This window comes from Heliconius melpomene, chromosome 5 (assembly GCF_056956725.1).
Source record: "Heliconius melpomene rosina isolate 202511_hmr_F chromosome 5, ASM5695672v1, whole genome shotgun sequence".
NCBI lineage: Eukaryota > Metazoa > Arthropoda > Insecta > Lepidoptera > Nymphalidae > Heliconius > Heliconius melpomene.
Genome location: NC_140393.1, coordinates 7,563,846 through 7,586,698, shown reverse-complemented (window position 1 = coordinate 7,586,698; position 22,853 = coordinate 7,563,846). Strand labels below are relative to the sequence as shown.

General features: G+C 31.1%; 3 protein-coding genes across 3 annotated transcripts; 2 read left to right on the top strand and 1 right to left on the bottom strand.

Moving 5' to 3' along the window:
* Positions 1-384: 384 nt before the first annotated feature.
* BORCS6 (BLOC-1 related complex subunit 6) lies at positions 385-1,415 on the top strand. Its single transcript, XM_085185898.1, has one exon. It carries the CDS (start codon positions 612-614, stop codon positions 1,356-1,358), a length of 747 nt encoding a protein of 248 aa, XP_085042024.1. The 5' UTR covers positions 385-611; the 3' UTR covers positions 1,359-1,415.
* A 1,315-nt stretch (positions 1,416-2,730) lies between these two features.
* On the top strand, positions 2,731-20,524 carry LOC146539159 (monocyte to macrophage differentiation factor). The gene is made up of 4 exons (XM_085185452.1): positions 2,731-3,109; positions 4,180-4,370; positions 7,997-8,249; positions 16,760-20,524. Exons 1-4 carry the CDS (start codon positions 2,945-2,947, stop codon positions 16,946-16,948), a joined length of 798 nt encoding a protein of 265 aa, XP_085041578.1. The 5' UTR covers positions 2,731-2,944; the 3' UTR covers positions 16,949-20,524.
* ArgRS (arginine--tRNA ligase-like protein) lies at positions 20,509-22,767 on the bottom strand. Its single transcript, XM_085185451.1, has one exon. It carries the CDS (start codon positions 22,655-22,657, stop codon positions 20,615-20,617), a length of 2,043 nt encoding a protein of 680 aa, XP_085041577.1. The 5' UTR covers positions 22,658-22,767; the 3' UTR covers positions 20,509-20,614.
* Positions 22,768-22,853: the final 86 nt, after the last annotated feature.

Genomic DNA, 22,853 nt, shown 5'->3' with positions numbered 1-22,853 from the left:
GCACATTTTATTTCAATAATGAATAAAAATAAAATGTATGATATTTTGTATTGAAAGTAACATAAATTATTATGTGACATAGATATGTATATCACTTATTCAAAAAAAATATCCATTTAATAATTAATATAAGGTAATTGTTTTGCTTAAACATTTTGTGTAAAATAAAAATATTTTTTAATACCGTCAAGTTAATCAAATTACTTTCGTATATGTATGATTATTCGTTTTAAATAATTAAGTAACTAACCAATCCAAATTTAATCATGAATAAATTTTATAACAATAGGTAGCTGCATATATACTGTAAAATAAATACATTTTCAATACCGGTACCGTACGGTAAATCCGTAACAGAAATGCGGTTCTGTCGGTAGATATAGTATACATTAATAATCTGTGGCGTAAATCTGAATGAGCCAAAACCAAAACAATCAAATATTAATATGATTCAAGGATTATTTGTCAATATAACTGTTAATATTTATAATAATTTATCTTATAATAATATGTGGATATTGTAAATAATACCAGAGGTTGTCTTTAGGCCTGCTATTATAATTCTATTTGCGTATAATTTAGTTTTTCGAATAGTAAAAATATATATTAAAATGTCTGATAATCAGGAATCAGTTTCTTTATATGAAAATAGTAAAACTACTTCCGAAGATAAGACAAATAAAGATGCAGAAGCTGATATTGATGAGGAAATATCATCAAAAATGACGGCCTCATATAGTGAAATATCTTTTCATTCAGATAATGGAAATAGTAATGAGGAACAAAACAGAGATCCAGGGCCATCTAGACCCTATGACCTTCCATCAGAAAATCGTAAACAAGGAAAAATACCATTAAATATTGATGGTCATGTTCGTTATGAAGGTGACATGACACATTATGTGGCTGATGATTTGGAGTTTAAGATTAAATTATCAAGTCCAATTGCTAAAAGAGGTGAAACACCAGTTTTTGGAAGTTCTAGTGCATCTAGATCAAGTACTCCATCTGGAAAGTTATATAGGCAAATTCTAGCTCCACAAATAGGGCAAATAGATATAACAGTGTTAAATGATCTAGAATATGAAGCACAGAAGATAGCACAATCAGTTGATAATTTAATAGAAAATTTATCTAGCATTTTACATTCCAATTCTTCGTTAACCGCAGAAAATATGGAAGTATATAGAGATGCAGTTGGAAAAACCTGTGATGCAATGGATAATAACATAAAAAGTATGTATACTATTCTTGCAAAAGGAGAAGAGGTATCACAGGCTATGGTTCCAGTTCAAGCTCAAGCTGCAAGGATAGCAGAAATAAAAAGACTTTTACAGATATTTGAAAACAATTTCTAAATAGATGTTATTTAATAAAGTTTTGAATATTAATAAAATAATTTATTTAAAAAATAATTGTATTGTTTTATCTACATAATTACTTTTAGATGGGCTAAGTTTCCTAGTCAGTCAGTATGTTAAGGTCATTATGCTCTTGTCTTTTTCTTAAATACCTCTAGGCTATTGGAGTAAAATAAAATCTGGAGTGGTGGCCACAAATTGGATGATGCTCAGTGGGTAAGTCTCGCACCACATGCAAGCAACAATGAGATAGGCAGAAGCTGTAGGCTGTGGACAATACAAGACTAATCCTATCATGAATATCCTTTGGATCTCCCTGTTACCAGGTGGCGGGTAAAAAGGCTGAAATAATAATAACTGAGGTGTGATGAAACTACTTATATTAAATAAAGATTTTATATGTAAAATATACTTATATATCTACTCTCTTTTATACCCCAGAATAGAATTCATGAATTCTATCATCAACTATCACAATTTAGCAATTCTTATTTGAATTGAAAGTGCATTAATTTCTTCTTTATCTTTTTCTAAATTTAGTGACAAGAGTATTCATATCTAAGTTTTATGCTCTACTCTAAAAAAAAACCTAGTACCTAATAGAAACCTAGTAGTAAGACACTTCACATGGCTAACAAAATATTATGCCTTGCATCATTTACAAAACAGGGAAATTACATAATTAATTCCCTCGAATAGGATCGAACCCACAACTATCGTGATATGTATACATACATAATTATCAAAGCTAGGCTCATTGAAAAATATCGATATTTTAAATTTAATATATCGATATAAAATACCCAAAATCAAAAATTGTATTAAAACCGATATATTCTTTTGCAGATTTCTAAATAACGAAAGTAGAGCTTTAAAATATTTAAGCCACCCTAAAAAAACAAAAGCACACCTTGATGATACGGCGCCTTTATAACTTTTTTTTTTATTGAAAATTGATTCATTAGCACCAACAACTTCACATTATTACCATTATTCATGTTTTATTTTATTTAATGTATAAGAGCTTTTAATTTGTTTTATCAAAAATTGGAGAAAGAATAACAAAACTTATTCATGATATATTTGATATTTGTTACTTAAAATTCAAATCGATATTAATCGATTCGTCAACTCTGGCGTTACTTGTAAATAATTTTGCGTTATCATTGTTACTTGTATAATAGACAATTTATTAGTATATAGTACAAAATTTATCAACATTTTTTCAGCAATATAATATTAAGCAAATTGGGTTTTCAACTTAAGAATCGATATTATTTAGTTCGATACATTGATTTGCAAAGCTATCTCTTGACAGTTGGCTCCCCTTCATTGTCCTTCACAATCTGTCAAATTGTTATTAAGGTATACTTTGTGTCAATCTGCACTCGGTTGTTGAAGATTGTCAAGTGAGTTGGGTGAACGTTGGGGTGTTGCTGAAATAAAATGTCCTGTTAAAAGTTTAACAAAACATGTAAATTTAAATCACGATCATGAGTGCTAATTTCATTATAAGATTAAAAGTGTTAATGTTGGTCTCATGACCATTTAGCTTTCAAGTCAAGTAACTATAAATACATACGATGGGCGACGTTGTAAGCTTATTTTCTGTGATAATAATGAAATTTAAATCAAAATTTACTCAGAGCAAAATTTATTTTCATTGTGATTTGCCATGGGAAAAGATGAAATCAGTGAAATGGATGAATGAACGAGCTTCATCGAACAAGGCGTATGTTCCAACGACAGTAAGTGACGAATTTATTATAAACCGAGAATCAATATGTTTATTTTTAAAACTTTTATTGTAAACGGATTAGTTAAAAGCTGTCGCTTTTTGGGTTTAATTATATTTGGTATAATAATAGTACTAAAGAAAGTAAAAGTTACACATATTATTTCATTACTTTATTATAAAATGTTCTGTTGTAATATTATTCGATTTAAATAAAACAGTAGAATATTAATAATAATTATCATTAAACATATTGTCCGTTAAAAAAACATACATATTTTAATACATGTTTTTTGCTAATTAGCATGCATTGTTCTTTTTTTGCGATAATAATAATATAAATTATCCTTAAATCTTAAGATTTTTGATTACCAAAATTTTATTTAGCAGTATTAATAGATAAATAGTAGTATTTAAGTAGAGAATATGCAAAAATTAAATACTTGGCTATTTAAGAAATAAAATATAATTCTTATCTATGAATATATAATCTGCATGCTATTTCTACGACACAGAAAACCTTTTTATTTTCCTAAAAAAAAGAAGGTTATTTTACCGCCAAAAGGCAATTCGTACCTATCTATTTTGATAGTCTTCATTAGTGACCCACCCTTAAAAAGATGGGCGATTCGAAGGGTTCTTTCATATTTTACTAATAATGAAGGTTCTACTAATCACTTTTATAATTATTTTAGATACATAATATAATATTGTATGGTACCTCCGGACTTAAATTATTTTCGCATTCCCGACCTTCAATGGACAAAGTGGCGTTAAATTCCGTCATTCAAAACGCGATCTTCTTAAAAGAATTGTCAATGAGGAAACGGTACATACGTAAATGCGGAGAAAACCCGTGAAGAAAAAAAATATATGCACAGGACTCCGTTTGGAAAAGTAGGGACCGCAGTGTTACAGAGGGAACCATGCCAACCAAGCCAAGCACATGGTTCCCTCTGTCTACTCTGCTATATGCGGGATACGGCTTGAAGCTTATTTTTGTCTTTTTTAATATTAATCCTTATTAGTCTGTATCTGTGTAATATTATAACTCTATAAATATTAAAAAATTGTTCAATCCAGGTGGAAAACATAGCAAATGTATTCACGCATGCGCTTTGCGTCGCACCGGCATCGTTGGGTGCGCGCGAGTTGCTGACGCGGTCCGTCAACGCTCCCCAAGCGATAGCCGCAGTGGTGTACGGGCTGGCGCTGTGCCTCCTCTTTGCTGTTTCCACCACCTTCCACTCGGTATGCTGTTGCCAGTCTGACACGTAAGTTACTATTTTTCTTTATATTATTCATAATATTAGTAATTTATCATGTTCAGAGAAACACTTACCAGGAATTAAAGTTACCTAATCAAAGATTTTCGTAATTTTGTAACAACAAAATTTATCGAAAAATTTATAATATGCAGGAAAAACATTGCATTAAGTTATGACATTTTTATTCTGTTAGTACGATACGAAATCTCTATTTTATAATTTCAATAAGTTTGCAAATTTTTGGGTAAATTTAAACTAAATTAGTAAACGTAGAACCTGCGGTCAATTTAACAACTTTACATGACACTATTTAAAAACATACATTTTTATTAACACATTAACAGCTAAGTGCAAAACAGATAAAACATAACATTGAAATAGTATGCCATAAATAGACACCAAAAACGTGCGTTCATTTTATAGATATATCTCTATTTTCTCTCTCTAATCTCCATGCTTATAGTAAGTATTAGCGAAAATAATTAGAACGATAAAAAAATAATGTCGTTGTTTTAACAAAATAAAATAATACCCAAATAAAATCTGCAATAATTATTTATTTAATCATTATCATTTTACTTTCAGTATACATATAATAGTATACCCAAAGGAAATTTCTTCCTTTATATAAAATATGAATGGATAATATAACTTTTAATATTCAAGAACCCCCAAGGGTTTACGATGGAAACTTTTCCCATTGTATAGATAACGAATAAATTTAAAGCCTTTGGGACATTAAGGGTTTATGTCTTATGGTTTTAAACGCCATTAAACTTTTCTACCGATTAATAGAACTGGGAAAGGTCACGGTCAGTTTTATTTTGCGTGTGTTGTGCAATCAACAAAGTAATGAGAATGTCCTAAGGGACATTCATTTGATTTTTCCTAAGGAGCCATATTAATAATTCAGATTTATTACGTTAATAAAAGAAAAATGTTAAAAACTACATATTTTGGATGTTAATTCTCTTCACTATTTATGATTAATTTTATTATGAATGAATAATTTAAAGCTTAAGTGTTATAATAGTGTTATAATGTGTATATTTTTTAATTGCCTCGCTATTATTCTTTCATAGCCGTTCGACTCCCACTCGAGGAATAGAAATATTTAATATATTCATTTCCTCGCTCTGGTTCCGAGGAAAACCGTGTCATTGACGTCCTCAAAACTCATTCAATTCGGCGAAAAGTGGGAAACAGGGGTGTCGTAATGGGAACGGAGTGTCTTAACCTTAAGATCCCCTCTGCTTACCCAGCAATGTGCGGAATAACATACATTATGACGATTTTAATATTTACAATGTTTTTATTGACTCGCTAATGTCATTGCTTCTGTTTGTTTGTATTTGAGATAAGATACAATGAATGTTTGAAGCTTATCTCAAAAACAAACAATCTTTTTTGTATAGGATATTTTATTTATTACTTATTTGATCTATTTATATAAAGATACTCGATATCGAATGGCTTAACACGACTATATATTTCGTAATATTACATACCAACCAACCAAATCAAAATATTAAGATTTGAACCTATTTTTTTACATATTATGTCGCCACTATAATAAAGTGCATAAAGAGACTTTTATTCTATTTTAATAATTAAATATTAAAAACACAACTCAGAAGAAAACGCTATACTAGGTCATAATAAAATATTCTTATGTTGGTATAGCGTGTTGCTAAAGTAAATGTATTTTCTGGCGAACTTTACGATCCTTTTAGGGGCATGTCTTGAAAGTTTTTCCGTACGAACGTGATCCACAAACGTGAGCATTATCTATGTATGTAAAAGGAATTTAAAATGAGGTAGACACTAAAAACACTTCCTTCCCCACTTTCCTCTGAATTATGGAGGCATTGCGTGTTGCGGAACCCAACGCCACACTTTACCTCTACACCAGAGCGAAGAAATGTTCATGAACACCAGAGTGAAGAAATTCAATTGAACTCACAACAGTCGCGTTTACACTTTACAGTCATACTTAGTGCCCCTACGCCACGACTTGCCTCACTTTTTAACAGTTATTTATATTTATCCTATTATTGTATTCTATCCAATAATAGATATAACATAACTGAAAAACAATGAAAAAAATAGAATAGTAGAAGTCCATAATGCCTCTAAAGCTATTTAATAAAGTACACCCAACGTTTGAGGCTTCACAACTTGTAGGAGCCGACCGTAACTCAGACAATTTAGGTCACAGGAAGTTATTTGTTACATTTGAACGGGAGATTCAATTACCAATGAATACCTACGCTCCTTTGGGGACGAAACCGTGTTTGCGAAGTAGATGCTAAGAATGAGAGGTGCTCGGGGTTTTCTTTTCTAATATAGATTTACGATATTATAGAACTATATAGAAGTAAAGGTTGGTAATATAAAAATAGATATGCTTTGATTTTTTTATAAATAAAGTAGGTTATAGACCAGTTGTAGCGCAGGAGCGCAAGAATGTGATGGTAGACCCGACAGGTTGTGGGTTCGGTTCCCATTCGAGGATGTTAAATCTTTAATATTGATTTCTTCCTGTTCCCCGCAACACATGCAATGCCTCTAGAATTTGGAATGGAATGGAGAAAGTTTTAATGGGAATGGAGTGTCTTAACACTTGGTTCTCTATGTCTACCCTCTTATGTGCGGGACACAGCGTGAAGCTAAAAAGTAGGTTATATCCAGAGCTTGGTAGTCTTGGTAGTCAGAAAACAATTAAGCGTAACTGCAAATAGTTCTTAGAATATTATTTTTATTTGGACACTAATGATGAAGATTATTTTTAACAATTATTTAAAATAAATGATAAGCTTATTATGTATTTCATTTCATAATTAAAAGATATACAAACAAAATTCTTTTTTTTTTTTTAGAAAAGTAACTTTAAAACGTATATACTTAGTTATTGTATTACTTTACATAATATCTTTATAAAAAATTAAAATATGTAGATTCTAACTAACAATGGCTGGCTATAACGTTGTGTATTTTGTTATAGACAGAGTAATTTATCGTAGTTACGTGTCCTGTCTCCATTAGAGTGTTTAACAACAAATGTTTGCACACACTTGTCCACTTTATCTTGATGCCGTCAATTGTGCGACGTTTAACATCGATTCCCATATTTAATTTAACCTGTGAAAAATATGTGTATAATCAATTGACGATTTATATTCAAATACTAAAAATAGTATTTATATTTCAATTTCTTCGCTCTGTGAGTTCCGCCACTGAACAAGCAATGCCTTCAGAATTGGGCGGAAAATGGGGAACAGAGTGTCTTAACATTAGGTTCCATTTGCCTACCCTGCTGTACGCGGGATACAGCGTGTAAATTTATTAAAGACTTCTGAACGAGGCACGGCATGCATATTATGCTGTTTAAAAATTATTTCATACCTCATTCCTTAATGATATACCTACCTCAATAAGTAATTCTGTAATAGGACTATCGATAACATAAACATTATTTAAATTTAAAACACTACTAACTTATAAAAAGCCTTCTTTCTGTTTCTTTCTGTTTATTTCATACGTTTCTGCATATTCACACCTCACCACACCACAGCTTTTCACACACGCGACCACCATGCCACTTTTGTGCTAAACGCATACTAATTTTTCAGTAAAATGAAACACTTCCTCCACCGCTGCGACCGCGCCATGATATATATATTCATCGCGAGTTCCTACTTCCCGTGGCTGACCGTAGGCACGCTCTCGTGCTGGATGCTGCGGGAGCTCCGCTGGGCGATCTGGCTCCTCGCTATCCTTGGGATCACTTACCAGCAGATATTCCACGAGAGATACAAGATGCTGGAGCTGCTGCTCTATCTGATAATGGGGCTCGGACCGGCGGCGATTATTGTCACGTCAAATGTATGTCCCTTTGTGTTTTACTCACTTTGCATGCGTTAGTTGGGCAACTTGTGGTTGTTTGGTTGCGACATTTTACCTATTGCTAGATTGCTTATATGTGTCGAGAACTCTTTGTTTTGAACTTATGAATAGGAATTTCGACATTTTTATCAGGGAATTACTTATTTTGTAATAAATCATGTATATGGGGCAGTTGTGGCGCAGTGGCTCAAGCGTGTGATTGTGAACACAACGGTTATGGATTCGATTCCCACTCGGGGAAATTAATTATGTAATTTATTAATATTTTCATTTCTTCGCTCTGGTAACAAGGCAAAGCGGTGTTGAGTTCACCACTCAACACGCAATCGACCTCGAAAACTCGACGGGAAGTGGGTAGCGGAAGTGTCGTAACACCTGTTTCCCTCTGGCACCTGCTATATGCGTGATACACTGTGCAGCTGAAGAAAAGTATGTTTGTAAATTGTGGCATGATTTTATAACCACATGGAATGCAGGGTATCATATTTATTTGCTTACCGTAGATATTTTATATATAAGAATAGTTTTTTTTTCATGCATGTTTCGCATTTGTTGTGGCGCTGTCGCTTTATGTATTTGTCCTGCACATATATCGCTACTGTAACTTTTATTTTAAATCAGACTAGACATCTAGCTCACTGGATGAAAAATATTTGCGGGTTATATATTAAATATTTTTCCATCGATTCAAAAAGAAAATGCAAATAGGCACTATAAATACACATAAGAAGTAAATAGGCACTATCACTAGGCACTATAAATACACATAAAAAGAGAAAAAAGAAATTTACTTAGTAATTTTATCATTCGTATATAAAATATTGCTTCTAGTGAACGATTTTGCGTCAGTAAAGTAGTCTTATGTTTCATCGCCTACTAAACAATTATTGTATTCAATACATTCCCGACGGTATCAGATGTAAACAACGTACGTCCCGTAGTGACACCCATTTATTTACATAAGTAATTTTTTAGTTATGTTTAAAAGAAAATTATTCTAATAAAACAGGTTGTTTTATATTTGATTAAAAAATGCATAACAAATATGAATGTATGAATAATTAAAGAATAATTTAAATTACTAATAAATATTTGCCCTTGCAAACGCATCTATTGAGGAGGTAGAGTAGTCTTTTAAATTAGTTATATAAAAATTAGGCAATTTTATACAAAACGTGTGTCTTTTGTGAACTTTTCTTGCTGATATTTTTTTCATTACATTTTGCAATTACACCCAAACATCCAAACTAATATATATTAATATTATTCTAAGAAACATATAATATAAACAGCTTCTTAAACTCGATATGGTTCACAACAGGTGTATTAATTAATATAAATATCGGTGTGTCCCAAAATACGCTACATATACCTGGCAACCCTACTCGCCGGCTTGCACCAGCGTGCGTTGAGACCTATCTATTTATAACGAAGTTACCTTCATACGTCTCATGTCTTTTCTGTGCTGTGAAACATAAAGTAAACTAAGCACACTATAGAATAACATTAGTGTATATAAAGTGTAAGCTTATTTCAAACTATTTTGATATATTATGTTTTTAAAAAAAAGGAAAATTACACATTTATTTTTGTCGGTATCGTTTGACAATGTGTGTTAGGTGTTACTACGTAAAACATAACATTTTTTAAATGGGTTGAGTGTGCAATAATGTTAGGAATTAACATTATTGCGTTTCACATTGTATCCCGCTCATAGCAGGGAGGCAGAGGGAACCAGGGAACTTAGTATTAACATACTAGAATTCCATTACGACTCTTTCGTTTCCCATTTTCCGCAGAATTCAGAAGGCATTGCCTGTTGATTGACGGATTTCAACCCCACGCTTTGCCTCGTTACCAGAGCAAGGAAATGAAAATGTTAAATATTTCATTTCCTCAAATGGAAATCCATAAGCTGTCGCGCTTACACTAATTAAGTTAAGATTGAAAAATCTAATTTTCAATTAAAATTGTATCAATCATTTGTAGTTGATTCATTATTTACTCAAGACCTATAATATGGAATCTGAATAGTCATCTCAGGAAGTTCGTTATTCAAGTCGTCATTGCAACAAAACAATTAACCGAGTGCTATTGTAATAGGTACGTGAAGCTAGTATTGATATTTCAATTAAATTCTTTAAACGAAGAAATCTGAAAATGCATCAGTAAAATCCAATATTTTCTTAATATTATTTAAAATATTGCGGTATGGGTGGGTTTTGATGTCATTTGACTATTATCATATATTATTTAAATTTATATAAAGTAGTTTTTAAAATTGGAAAAGGAAGCTAAATACTTAATCGTTCTTTATGTATAGTATTTCAAAGTAAGTGCATTAGGATTGTATTAGGTGACTTATATATTCTTACATAAATAAAAAGTTAAGTATTAAAGTTAGGTAATAAATTTAAGAACCATTTGGAAAAAATATAAATCCATTGGTAAGGAAGTCGTCGTGTGGTAATTCGACTCGCGCTGGTAAGTATATTTATTGAATACAGCCAATCGAGTGGAATAAATAAATATGACAACGAATGTCATATGACAGTGACGTAAAAGCATTTTCTTATTTTTTAATATAAATATAAACTTATTTTTTATTCCATAAATTCCTATTTTTTTTTTGGCCGTGGTTTTTGATGTAAATTATGTTCACAACGAATGATTATTGATTGATGGTACCATATTTATATGTATTATATAAATGTTTATATAACTATGATGAATTTCTATTCTCTTGCAATGTATTTGAAGAAGTACTTCTTAATTCTAATTCTTGCTATATCTTTAGTTGTATGCGCATTGTTTAAACTTATAGTACGACGATGTGTGCTGTACCAAATCTCAATTTAAATTTAGAACATTTATATAATAGTTAATTAATGTATGTAGATTCTCCATTTCCGGTCTTTTCAAACAGATTATATAACCGTAAAAATTACTCTTTATCAAAATGCAAATGTTCACAAAATGTCAGAACACACAAACAACTAATTTCATATCATTAACATTATAAAGTTTTTTTTTTGTATTTTCTCGCGGTCATTATTTTTTCATGGTCAATACATATTTTCAAATAATGACTTCCTTTTGCATAATAGTTACTGGTTTAAAACGCATCTGTTGTTAATATTTCAAAACATTAAAATATTTTTCAAATTATATTACATTACATCTTTTAAATTATTCTTCTATTAAAGTAAAAAAAATGTATACAAATTTGCGACAAAGTAGAACAATAAGTTTTAAAACAATGAGGTTTCTGCCATTTCATGTTTGAGCTTAAAAGCTAACATCTCATTTTTATTTTGTTTTTGTTTTAGTAGTTTTCAACGATATAATATTCACGAAGTACACAATAACAACGAGAAAATATTCAACAGAGTAGATTTGCTTAGCGTTTTGTCAAAATATTATTTTTTAAAAATTAAGTAAAAACCGAGAAAAAATCCGTTCCGGTAATTTAAATTGATTTAGTGAGACAAATGTTTAATGTCTTTTTCCCATCAAACTTCCATTACCCACTAGAGGCATTGTGTGTTGAGTGGAGGAATTCAACGCCGCGCTATACTTCATTACCAAAGCAAGGAAATGAAAATATTAAATATTTCATTACCTCAACTGAGAATCGAATTCACATCTGTCACTTTTACACCTTTGAGAATGTTTTTGACAATATTATATTTTTTTGAATCTATGTGTAAGAATGGAAATAGGAACGGTTAAGTTATTAGTTCTTTATTTAGCTTTATAAGTAGCTGATATAATAAAAAAAGATAAACGTATTTAACTCAATTACTTTTCGCTCCGCTATTACGTGTATCGTTAAAAGCCGTTGGGGCTTAGTGTCAGGAGTGTCGATGTTAGCACTTAATAGTGTAAAGTGAGAAGCATGTAAAGCTTAACCTTTTAATTATATAAAGCCCAACCTTTTAATTATATACTAATTAAAGTTTTAGATTTTTATGTATTATATCATAATTTATACTAATAGGCCGTTGTGGCGCAGCGGCACAAGGGCGTGACTGTAACGCGACGGTTGTGGGTTCGATCCCCACTCGATGAAGTGAAATATTTATTTACATTTATATCTCCATTTCTTCGCTCTGGTGACGAGGCAAATAGAAATAGTAATAAAACAATAAACAGAAGATAAATTATGTTTATACAATACATTGAACGCGTTTTTATATAAAAAAAAATTATAAGAATACCCTTGAATTAGTCATATTGTTTCATTCCTTATCGCTTTATAATTGTACGTAACTTTATATCTTTATAATTTGTCTGCCGCAGTTGTTGCTACATGCAAAATGCATAGGAAAATAAGCCTATTTAAATTTATTTTACGATAAAACAATTCAATTTAAATAAAAATATTTTTTTAAAGATTATTGTCTTTTTTAATGATATATTACGATTAATTACGAGGACGGTCTTGGCGCAGAGGCACAAACGTGCGAATGTTAATGCGACAGGTTGTGGATTCGGTTCCCATTCAAAATAATGGAATATTTAATATTTATATTTCGTCGCTGTGTTAAAGAGGCAAAAGGCAATACTTCCAGATTACTGCGGAAAGGGCGGAACGGAAGTGTCTAAATAGGAACTTAGTGTCTTAACACTAAGTTTTCAGGTTTCCTTTGTCTAAGAAGCTAAAACGATTAATGATACGTTGAGAGATATTATGTATTTTTTATTTTTATAGAAAAATACGTTTATTTTCCGGTCTATTTACAATACAGTAGTGTAGATATGTAGGTATATTGTAGTAAGCGTGATGTGACCCACATTCTCCCATACTATAGAATACAAACGTTCCATTTTGATAAAAGTAGCTAACATGTGACAGAGTGCCACATCCATTTAGATCTTAGCCTTGTTTATGTTTATGGTATACGAACAATTTTTATTGTTTTAATACAAAACCTAAGTTTAAGTTTTAATTGAATACTGTATACTAACTAAAACAAAAACAAAGTAAAACATTCCGTTCTCTACGTCCGCCCAATTTTTGATATTGCATGCTGAGTTACGGAATTTAACGCCGGGCTTGGTCCTGTTACCAGAGCTAACTCACGATGTAACTGAAATTAATTCATAATGAATTGTCCCGAGTGGAACAGAACTTCCAACCGTCACGCTTACGGTCAAAGCTGTAAAAAAATTAGGTATAGCACGAAAATATGCTACAATAATTTTCTAACGAGTAATTAATAGCTGGCATATTCTAGAATATCTGAATACTTTTATAAATGTATCTATTGAATTAATGACATTTATATTTAATCTGTATATTTTCTAACCCGTGATATTTATAGGTCGAATGTGTTTATACTATAGTGACAGTTAATTATTATTATTAGCAATTCAATTTAACATTCATATAAGCTCGCATGCAGTCGTAGGCTTGGGCTCCTATCATTACTCGTCACTGGTCACCTAACAAGGATTGATATGATAATAGCCAGCTAATACTGGGTTCACCGATCAATCTCCTTCATGTTTCCTCTATTCGACCTCAGGGCGGAGCTAAGTGCTCTACTGCCACATTTAGAAACCTCAAACAATAGAACGGAAGTAAACTACTTTCATAGCTGCTATAATCTTTTGTGAAATGAGAAAACTCTGCCATAGTTTTTTTAGACTTATTTTTAAATTTTATATTAAGTTTTTGAGGCCAGTAGTGGCAGAGGAGCACAAATGACAGAAAATGCGACAGCTCGAACTGCTCGAAGAAATTAAATTTCCAATATTTTCATTTCTTTGCTGTGGTGTCGAGGCTAAGCGCGGCGTTGAGTTACACCTCTCAACTCGCAATGCCTCCCTATATACTTAACATATTATTATGTATACATGAATAATTCTTATTATATTAAGTAGGTATGTATAACGTCGGGAGATATAATAATTGGAAAATGTTATTTTCACACAATGATTTTGAATTTAAAATTTTATCTATTGTGTTTTTTTTTCTTATTTGTAGTTTTTTTTAGCACAAAATAAACAAGAAATACTTTAAAAAACTAAGAATGAATACCTACAAATGTTAAGAAACTGAAAATAATATTATACTATGCATCTTCATTTAAGAGTTCCGCTGAGAACTGTGTAACATATTATTGATCTTAACGCTCGTGTAACAGATATTCTAGACGCGTCTATATTTACATTTTTATAATGATGTTATATAATGTACAAATGTACCTACATGGCACTGTACGCCTCGGTCGTAGGTTCGAGTCCCACTCGGAGAAAGAGAATTATTTTTCTTTGCTCTAGTAATTGAACAAAAGGCGGCGTTGAATTCCGTCACTCAATGTGCAAGCGGAGTGTCTTAACAATTGGATCCCTTCGCCCTTTGGACCCTGCTATATGCGGGGGATACTGGATACATTTAAAAAAAAAGTTAAACATTCTTCTAAACAATGTAAATAATTATTACTTACATAGTGAGAAACGTATTAATTATGATAGAAGTTAATCCTCTATTATTTTCTTATATAAATATTCTAAGTTAACGATATGATCTCGAGGTATATAACTTGTATAGAAACCGGTTTTATATGATTATTGCCAAATAACTGGCTATTAAAGAAAATTGTACATTCCTGGCGTAGTGTAGATCGACTGAGAAATATTGGATCGCCTTGACATGTACATACATACTAGCTAAGTAGCTGCTTCAGAGGCACGCAATGAGTATTTAATGCCTAAAAAAATACTTTCGTTACTTGAAGGACGTCCATCTTGTTATTTATTTTACTACTTTTCTTGTTGTTATTTTTATTACGCTTCATAGAATTCCATATTTTTAAATAGTATATGAAACCTATTTTTATGTTGTTAGCGGCTTTTAATTATTTTATTCAGAACCATTGCTGTTTACGTATAAATTCTATTAATATATTCATCGGTGAATTAAAATATTATTTACGATATTGTAAATTATTTTAAAAATTAAACTTGAACGTCTTATCTATTTTAAAAACTTGTTAGCTTCACTTATAATAATAGTGTTTTCTTTCAGTACGTACTTTTTAAATTATTTTTTGTTTATTAATATAATAAATTACAAAGAAAATTAACATAGTATCTAATGGTTTATTATTTAATATAATAATTAATAACCGACCATTGAATTAACAAACAAGTATCTACCGATAAAGCGGTTACATTTCGAAGCACATTTCTACATTTTTGTTGTGAACAAAGAGTCTGAAGTACGTTAATTAATTAATTATATATTTTTATTTTTTAACAATGTATTTAAGTTTATTTCTTATAATTATTTTTACTGTTATGACGTCAATTTATGTATGTGTGAACTTAGTGAACATTAAAATGGTTTTTTTTAATAAATAATAGGAAAATTTCGTTAGCAATTATATCGAAAATATTTATAGGAAAATGTAAAAAGTAAAAATATGAATTTATAATGACGTTATAAATAAAAGTTGTAATTTTCATACATATATGTGGGTTCAATTACTATTTCATATACAAAAAATATATATTTCAAATAAAAAAATATGTTTTATATACAGGCATATAGCTGCTTAAGGTCTACTAAACGAGGAAATACCATTAAAGATTAATAAATTTTTAAGCAGTTCGAGGAAAGAAAACTAACGTGTAAAACGTAAAGGGCACGATTAATAACTTATTAATGAAAGCTATATAGGTTGTATATAGAGCCGTAATAATAAATGAATGTACCTATAGGCTATACTTTAGAAAAAATGAGGCTATTAGGAAATAATTCTATACCACAATTGGCAATGTAACTAAAATAATGTTACACAAACTGATTTTAATATATTACATTATTATTTATTACGTAATTATGTTAAAATAAAGTGTTTTCTTTAAATTAAAATCTGTTTTTTTTTTCTTTTTTTTTTTTTTTGTTAAAAAAGGTAGTAGATGTTTGCTTTGAATATAATTTTGCCTATCTGTCTCTAATGTATAGCAAAAATTTAGCAAAATCTCTTCAATTTTCGATCCATTTAAAAGTGGGACAAAGTTCTCTTTTAATTCCGAAACGTTAGCTAAGTACCATATCGTGTTCGACACAGGGGTCGCAGCTCTCGCTTTATGGAGCTATCTTTGTGTAGATGATGGTTTCCGCATGTATGTTTTATAAATCTTTTTTTTACCTTCACGCCGTATCCCGCACACAGCAGGGTAGGTAGAGGGAACCTAGTGTTATGACATTCCTTTCCCCATTTTGCGCCGAATTCTATAGGGATAACTCCACGTTGCGCTTTGTCTCGCCACTAAAGCAAAAAAATGAAAATATTAAATATTGTTTTTCCTTGAGTGGGAATCGAACCCACAACCTGCCGCTTTTGCAATTAAATAATTAGACCTTGACTACTTTGAAACCTATTTAAAGTACCTTCGTACCAACCAATAGTTACTTTATTTGTTAAATTATATACGATTTCTTTATAAACTTATTGTATTTTATTCCTTTCTAGCACCAGTTTCCGGCGATGCACGATCTCAAGATGGGCGGTCTCCTGTACCTCATAGGCGTGTTCTTCTTCAAGTCCGACGGGCGCATACCGTTCGCCCACGCGATATGGCACGTCTTCGTGGCCCTCGCCGCCAGTGTTCACTACTTAGCTATCCTAAGACACCTCTTCCCCGAACTCAGGTCCCAATGAAGACTGTTCCATTAACCTATTCATTCTATTGGCTAGCTCTCTTAAGCTATTTTTATATAACTCGGTGACAAGGCCACCGTTGACAGCGACTCGCGAAATGTCAAAACTCAAGTGTCATTCGGTTGGCTGAATGAAACGAATAATTTGGGACAAAATGTGTATTTCTCCAGAATAAACGTGCTCTCTCGTTGGAATTGCTAAATGATTTTCATCTTTATTCATAGAGGAATTCGTTGAATTTTTATATGTACTGTATTTGGTATAATTACATCGGATTTACGGTTTGTTTGTTAGTAATATCTAAGTATGTCATGAAGAAGGCAGCTTCATGTCTTCTTGGTAGCACATTTAAAACAATAAACAATGTAAAATATATAAAAGTAGCAAATGAGATTGATATTATACGTAAAGCCATTGAATCTAATTCCAATTTAATTATAGATGAGAGTGACTGCGAACGCGTTCTTTCTAATATTTTCTTTTTATGTATGATATAACTGTTAGATTAATAATTATTACTTTGCCCTTAAAATTCTAAATCATCGATATCGATATACTTAGAAGAGAGCTGATTAAGAAAATATCAAAACGTTGCCCATCGTCTACCTATTTATATATATATATTTTAATATCAATGGGTTCAGTTCTTTTGTTTCAATAATATTTTAATTTCATCGTATATAGAACTGTTAAGTATATTATAATTATAACTCTTATGTAACAGTCCGTACCACGTAAGTAACGTTATACGGCTTCCTTTACGCAACAAACCGATGCGTTTGTTATAACAATATAATCCAATAGAAAAAACTATAAGAACGCGTTCCAATATAAGATGTATGTGTATATTTTGTAACATATTGTTGTAGTAGAGTAGTAACTCCAGAATCTCGAGACCAATCCAATACTTTTTTAGAATATTTAAACAAAAATGTATTAGGATTTTTTAGAAATGTTTATCTATCTATAGTTATACGGATCCAGTTTTTCAGCGTAGATCTTTTATACACCTCATGTGGGTTTTCCCTTAGATTAGTTCCTTATACATGTTTTAGCGTAGCTAGTTGAATGTAACGTTTCTTCTGTCTGTTGTCTATTTTAACCTGAAACTGTAAAGGTAACTCATATTGTAAGTAGATTTTGCTCAATCGTCGATTTCGTTTTGATATTTATGTTGACAGATTTAATAATGAACACCCCTCGTCCGCCATTTTTAAACGAATTTATCAAAACCCCCCAATTATTTTAAATGGTCCCCTGTAAGTGTATTCTATATGGATAAAATTTATTAAAATATATAATACTCCTATATTAGCTAATTCAATAGATTGCCTTCCCGAAGTGACCACAAGTGCTGTGTGACTTTTAACACTATCCTCTAAATACATATCAAGTGGTCAAAAGAGTGATGTAATTTCGTCACTATGTATTGTTTTTTTTATCGAATAGCGATATTGTGGACAATCGGAGTCTCATAAAGTAGGGCGAACTATGACCGTAGCCAAAGATATGTAGGTCGCGTGAATATTCATCGAATGTACGCAGGTATTATAGCTACTGGGGAAATGGTGGAATGTTTAGATAAAATCAGTTCTTAGTTTCTTTTTTTTAATATATATGTTTTTTTTGCTCGATATTTCTATCGATTGCATTTAACGGTAACAGCATTTTAGCGCCACTATAAAAAAATCTTCGAACCGATCGTACTTTACCATCGTTCGGTTCGTATTCATAAATTCTAGTCGTATAATTTGCTTGACATTTTGCAAATTAGTGATCGTAAATGATTTTTAATATACACATTTGATATTATGTTTAATTTTATTTTTTTTAATTCAATTAAAATTATTTGAAAGATCAAAATTCATTTGATGTTAAGGCAACAGGGTAATTAAGAGGTGAAAGCAGTTGCACAAAATTACAAAAAAAAATATTTTATTTCACTCATTAAAGGAAAAAAATGAAGATATGTTTTTTTTGTATTATATCAGTCCTATTGTATTGTAAACTTAAGAACTAAGAAGTAATATGGCGTTAGTAAAATGATCTTCATAAATATTTTTGTATCTGTAACCTGTTCCATGGTTTCTTAATGATTGTTTATAGGAAAAAGTTTTTAAATATTATCTGTGTTAGACTAAGATCTGAAATAGATATATGTATGTACGATCTGATCAAAATAATATTTGATATAATGTTCAGAAGGCACATAAGACTAAGGCTCTCTAAAGCCTGTAATTATAAATCGGTTGTCTGAGATCCATCTTGAGATACTATTTTCATTCATAGATCAAAAAATCTTATTGCTTAAATTTATTGAAATAATTATATTGGTCAGAAAGTAACATCTATATATACTTAAATATGAATTGTTATCTTGAATTTTATAAATAGTCTTACAATCAAATATTCACTTATTGTTATATAGGAATTGAATCTCAGTGTAAGTAGTTTCATATGTCTATATTATTGTATATTGTATTGTACGCGAGGTACATTTGTAAAATAAAATAATAATGATGTATTTTGTGGATGTTAAAAGTAATCTATTTTTTAACTATATATTTCCTCTGGTAATCGATAGGTATAGTACTCTAAGATATATGTCTCATTTATGTAGAAATCTTTTTTTTTATCTCAAGTCCTCATTTGAGATAAAATATATAGTCAACTTTTAATCTTCCCTTTTAACAGTTTTTCAAACTATGGGCCAAATTTTTAAACTACCAACAATAACATATAATATATGTATTTCCGTGGAATAACACTATTATAATGAAGTGAACAAAGACAAGTAAAATAATTTATTGTGTAAGTTTAATATTGTATTTATGATTTATTCAAATAAGATTTCAATAGTGCCAGATGTAGTCTAATATTTTCATTTATAAGCTAATCTGTAGAATAATACTCAAAAAAGGAGGAGGAAGCTGTCGTAATTAGAAAACGTTTATTATTTACGCAAATTAATTATGACTTTTCTTTTCTTTTGTGTTTATTGACCTAGTTATTTTTTTACTTCACGTTGTTTTCCGCATATAGCAGGGTAGACAGAGGAAAACCTAACCTTTCCCTCAATTTTCGAGATGTTGCTTGTTGACTGGCGGAACTCACCATTGCGTCTTGCGTCTTGTTACCAGAGCGATGAAATGAAAATAACTCATTTCTTAGTGGAAATCGAACACTCAACCTTTCCGGTTACAGTCAGACGCTTTGCCGCTGTGCCACGACGGCGTCAAGATAAAAGAATCTCCTTATAATATTAACGAATCCCACTGCCACAGGAGTCAGTTGAGGTAATTTTGATCTGTTGAATAAAACCAAAATTTTTTTCAAATAATACAAATATTTTAATAAGGAATTAGTATTAAATATATTGTAATGTGTTATTGTAGATTACCAGTATCTAAATCTAACATGACAAGTATGATATTAAGTACACATCTGGTGATTGTTAAAACGTTATTTTCTTTAAATTTACATGTAAACTTACATTAACTTTACCTTTGTTAATGGATCCTGGTATAGTTTTGTAGCGGTTTTTGGGAATTAAATAAAAATTTTACATCCGAAAAACTGTCTTTTATTCAGTTTATATGTGTGTAGTTGTGATGGTGGAAAAAAACTATGTTAGTTAAGAACTAGTACATCTAATTGTATATTGTTTTACATCTTGGATACAGTTTTAATACCTAAAATGTCGAAACACCTCTCCATTACTCTGGCAGTGACTTCACAAAGCATTAACCTTTCATAAAAGATTTTGACAATATTTCCACTTTTATCTTTTTCAACACAATAACATTTATCATAAAAATCAGTAAAAGCAGATGATATTTCATATAAATAATCACACAAACTATGTAAGTAAAGATCATTAGACACTTTAAGTATTACTTCTGGGAATCTAAGAAGTACTTTCCCTAGTTTCCATTCAGTTTCATGTTCCAGTTTAAGACCAGATTTTTGTGCTTCCTCTAATAATTTTTCAATAGAAATTTGAGCTGTCCGAGCTATAGATCTGATACGAGTTAAAGCATATAATAAATAGACAGCAGTGTTACCTTTGTCGTCTAACATTTTATCAAATGAGAATATATAGTCATTAATTCTATTGTGAGAGAGATCAGCATACTTAATACAGCCGTAGGCAACTGCCTCTTGGGCCTTCTTCAATTCTTCAGGAGTAAGGACTTTGTCCCGGCCCTTCTCAACTAACTTGTCCAGAGATCTTTTCAAACCCTCATCTAACAAATCTATCAATTTGATTGTATCACCAGACCTTGTTTTAAATTTCTTTTTATCCTCTCCTAAAACAACTCCAAAACCAACATGTTCTAATTTTTTGCCACCTTTGAGTATTTCAGCTCGGCGAGCACATGCATCTATTGTCATGAAATGTGTATATTGGCCAACATCAGTGACATAAATGAATCTGTCTCCCTTCTCTTCTTCCACCCTTTGTTTTATGGCTGTTATGTCAGAAGTGTCATATGTGTAGCCACCATCTGATTTTACAACAGTCAAAGGTATTCCATCATGATTATCTTCATTGCCCCACATAATTAGCCTGCCTTCATCTTCTTCTAAGAAACCTTTATCTTTTAATTCTTTAACAACTGCATCCATTCTGCTCTGATAAAATGACTCTCCCCTGTCGATGATTTGGATGTCCAAACGATCATATATCTTCTGGAATTCCTGTCGTGATACTTCACATATCAGTTTCCAAGCAGCTATATAGTCAGGTTGCCCAGATTGCAATTGAACTACACATGAATAGGCTCTTTTCTTAAATTCTTCATCCTCATCAAACCTTTTTTTTGACTCTTTGTAAAAAGCTTGCAAGTCAGAAATTGGAGGAGAGTGAATTTTATAATCAGGAAATTTATCTTGCAAGTGAGCTATAAGCATACCAAACTGTGTACCCCAGTCACCTAGATGGTTTAGACGGAGGACATCATGGTTTAAAAACTCTAGGACACGACATACACTATCCCCTATAATTGTAGATCTTAGGTGACCCACATGCATTTCTTTTGCAATGTTAGGTGATGAAAAATCAACAATTACTCTTTCTTTCTTTACAGGTGGTGGTTTGACACCGATATTAAGAATACTCTTTAAGACATGTTCAGCCATAGCTTTATTTAAGTAGATATTTAAAAATCCAGCACCAGCAACTTCCATTTTTTGTATAAGTGGTGAAGAAGGAGTCTTATTTAAAATATTATTTGCTACTTCTCTGGGATTCGTTTTTATATTTTTGGCCTTAAGGAGTTGTGATATAGGCATAGCAGAATTACACTGGTAGTCACCAAACTTTGGATTGTTTCCAGATAACGATATAACAATTGGTGGATCCACCAAATCAGGATATGCCGAAGTTATAGCGACTTCGAAAACATTTTTTAATTCATCCATTATGCAAATAGTCCCTTCAACAGACTTTATGTCGGCTATTAAAATAGGTTTCTTTCTTTTAGCCGAACCCGATGAACTACTCTGTTCTGATTTTATAGCATTTTCAAGAATAGAAAGACGATGTTTAAGTTTCTCATTATCGGACAGCAATTTATCCAGCCTCGGATCACCAACTGAACTAAGATCATCGTTTATTATTTTATCTAACTCCAATTCTATTATTTTTGCTTCCTTTTCAGCATTGGATGTCCTTATTTCCAATGTCCTTTCGTCCATTGCTGACATTTTTATATTTTTTATACACAAAACGTAAATATAATAAATTAATAAATATAGGCGTACAAAGGTGTACGTAAGGTTATCAGGTTAAGAGCCGCATGTTGACATTTTGTTGCTGTCACCATGTCGTGTCACATAATGACAATTTAGTTCAGAAACGAGAAACAAATCATTTGATAATAAGAAATGTCCATTAATATTT

Coding starts and splice junctions, on each gene's coding strand:
- ArgRS (XM_085185451.1), bottom strand. CDS start 22,657: ATGTCAGCAATGGACGAAAGGACATTGGAAATAAGGACATCCAATGCT.
- LOC146539159 (XM_085185452.1), top strand. CDS start 2,945: ATGGGCGACGTTGTAAGCTTATTTTCTGTGATAATAATGAAATTTAAA. Junction 4,371..7,996: donor TGCTGTTGCCAGTCTGACAC/GTAAGTTACTAT, acceptor CTAATTTTTCAG/TAAAATGAAACACTTCCTCC. Junction 8,250..16,759: donor CGATTATTGTCACGTCAAAT/GTATGTCCCTTT, acceptor ATTCCTTTCTAG/CACCAGTTTCCGGCGATGCA.
- BORCS6 (XM_085185898.1), top strand. CDS start 612: ATGTCTGATAATCAGGAATCAGTTTCTTTATATGAAAATAGTAAAACT.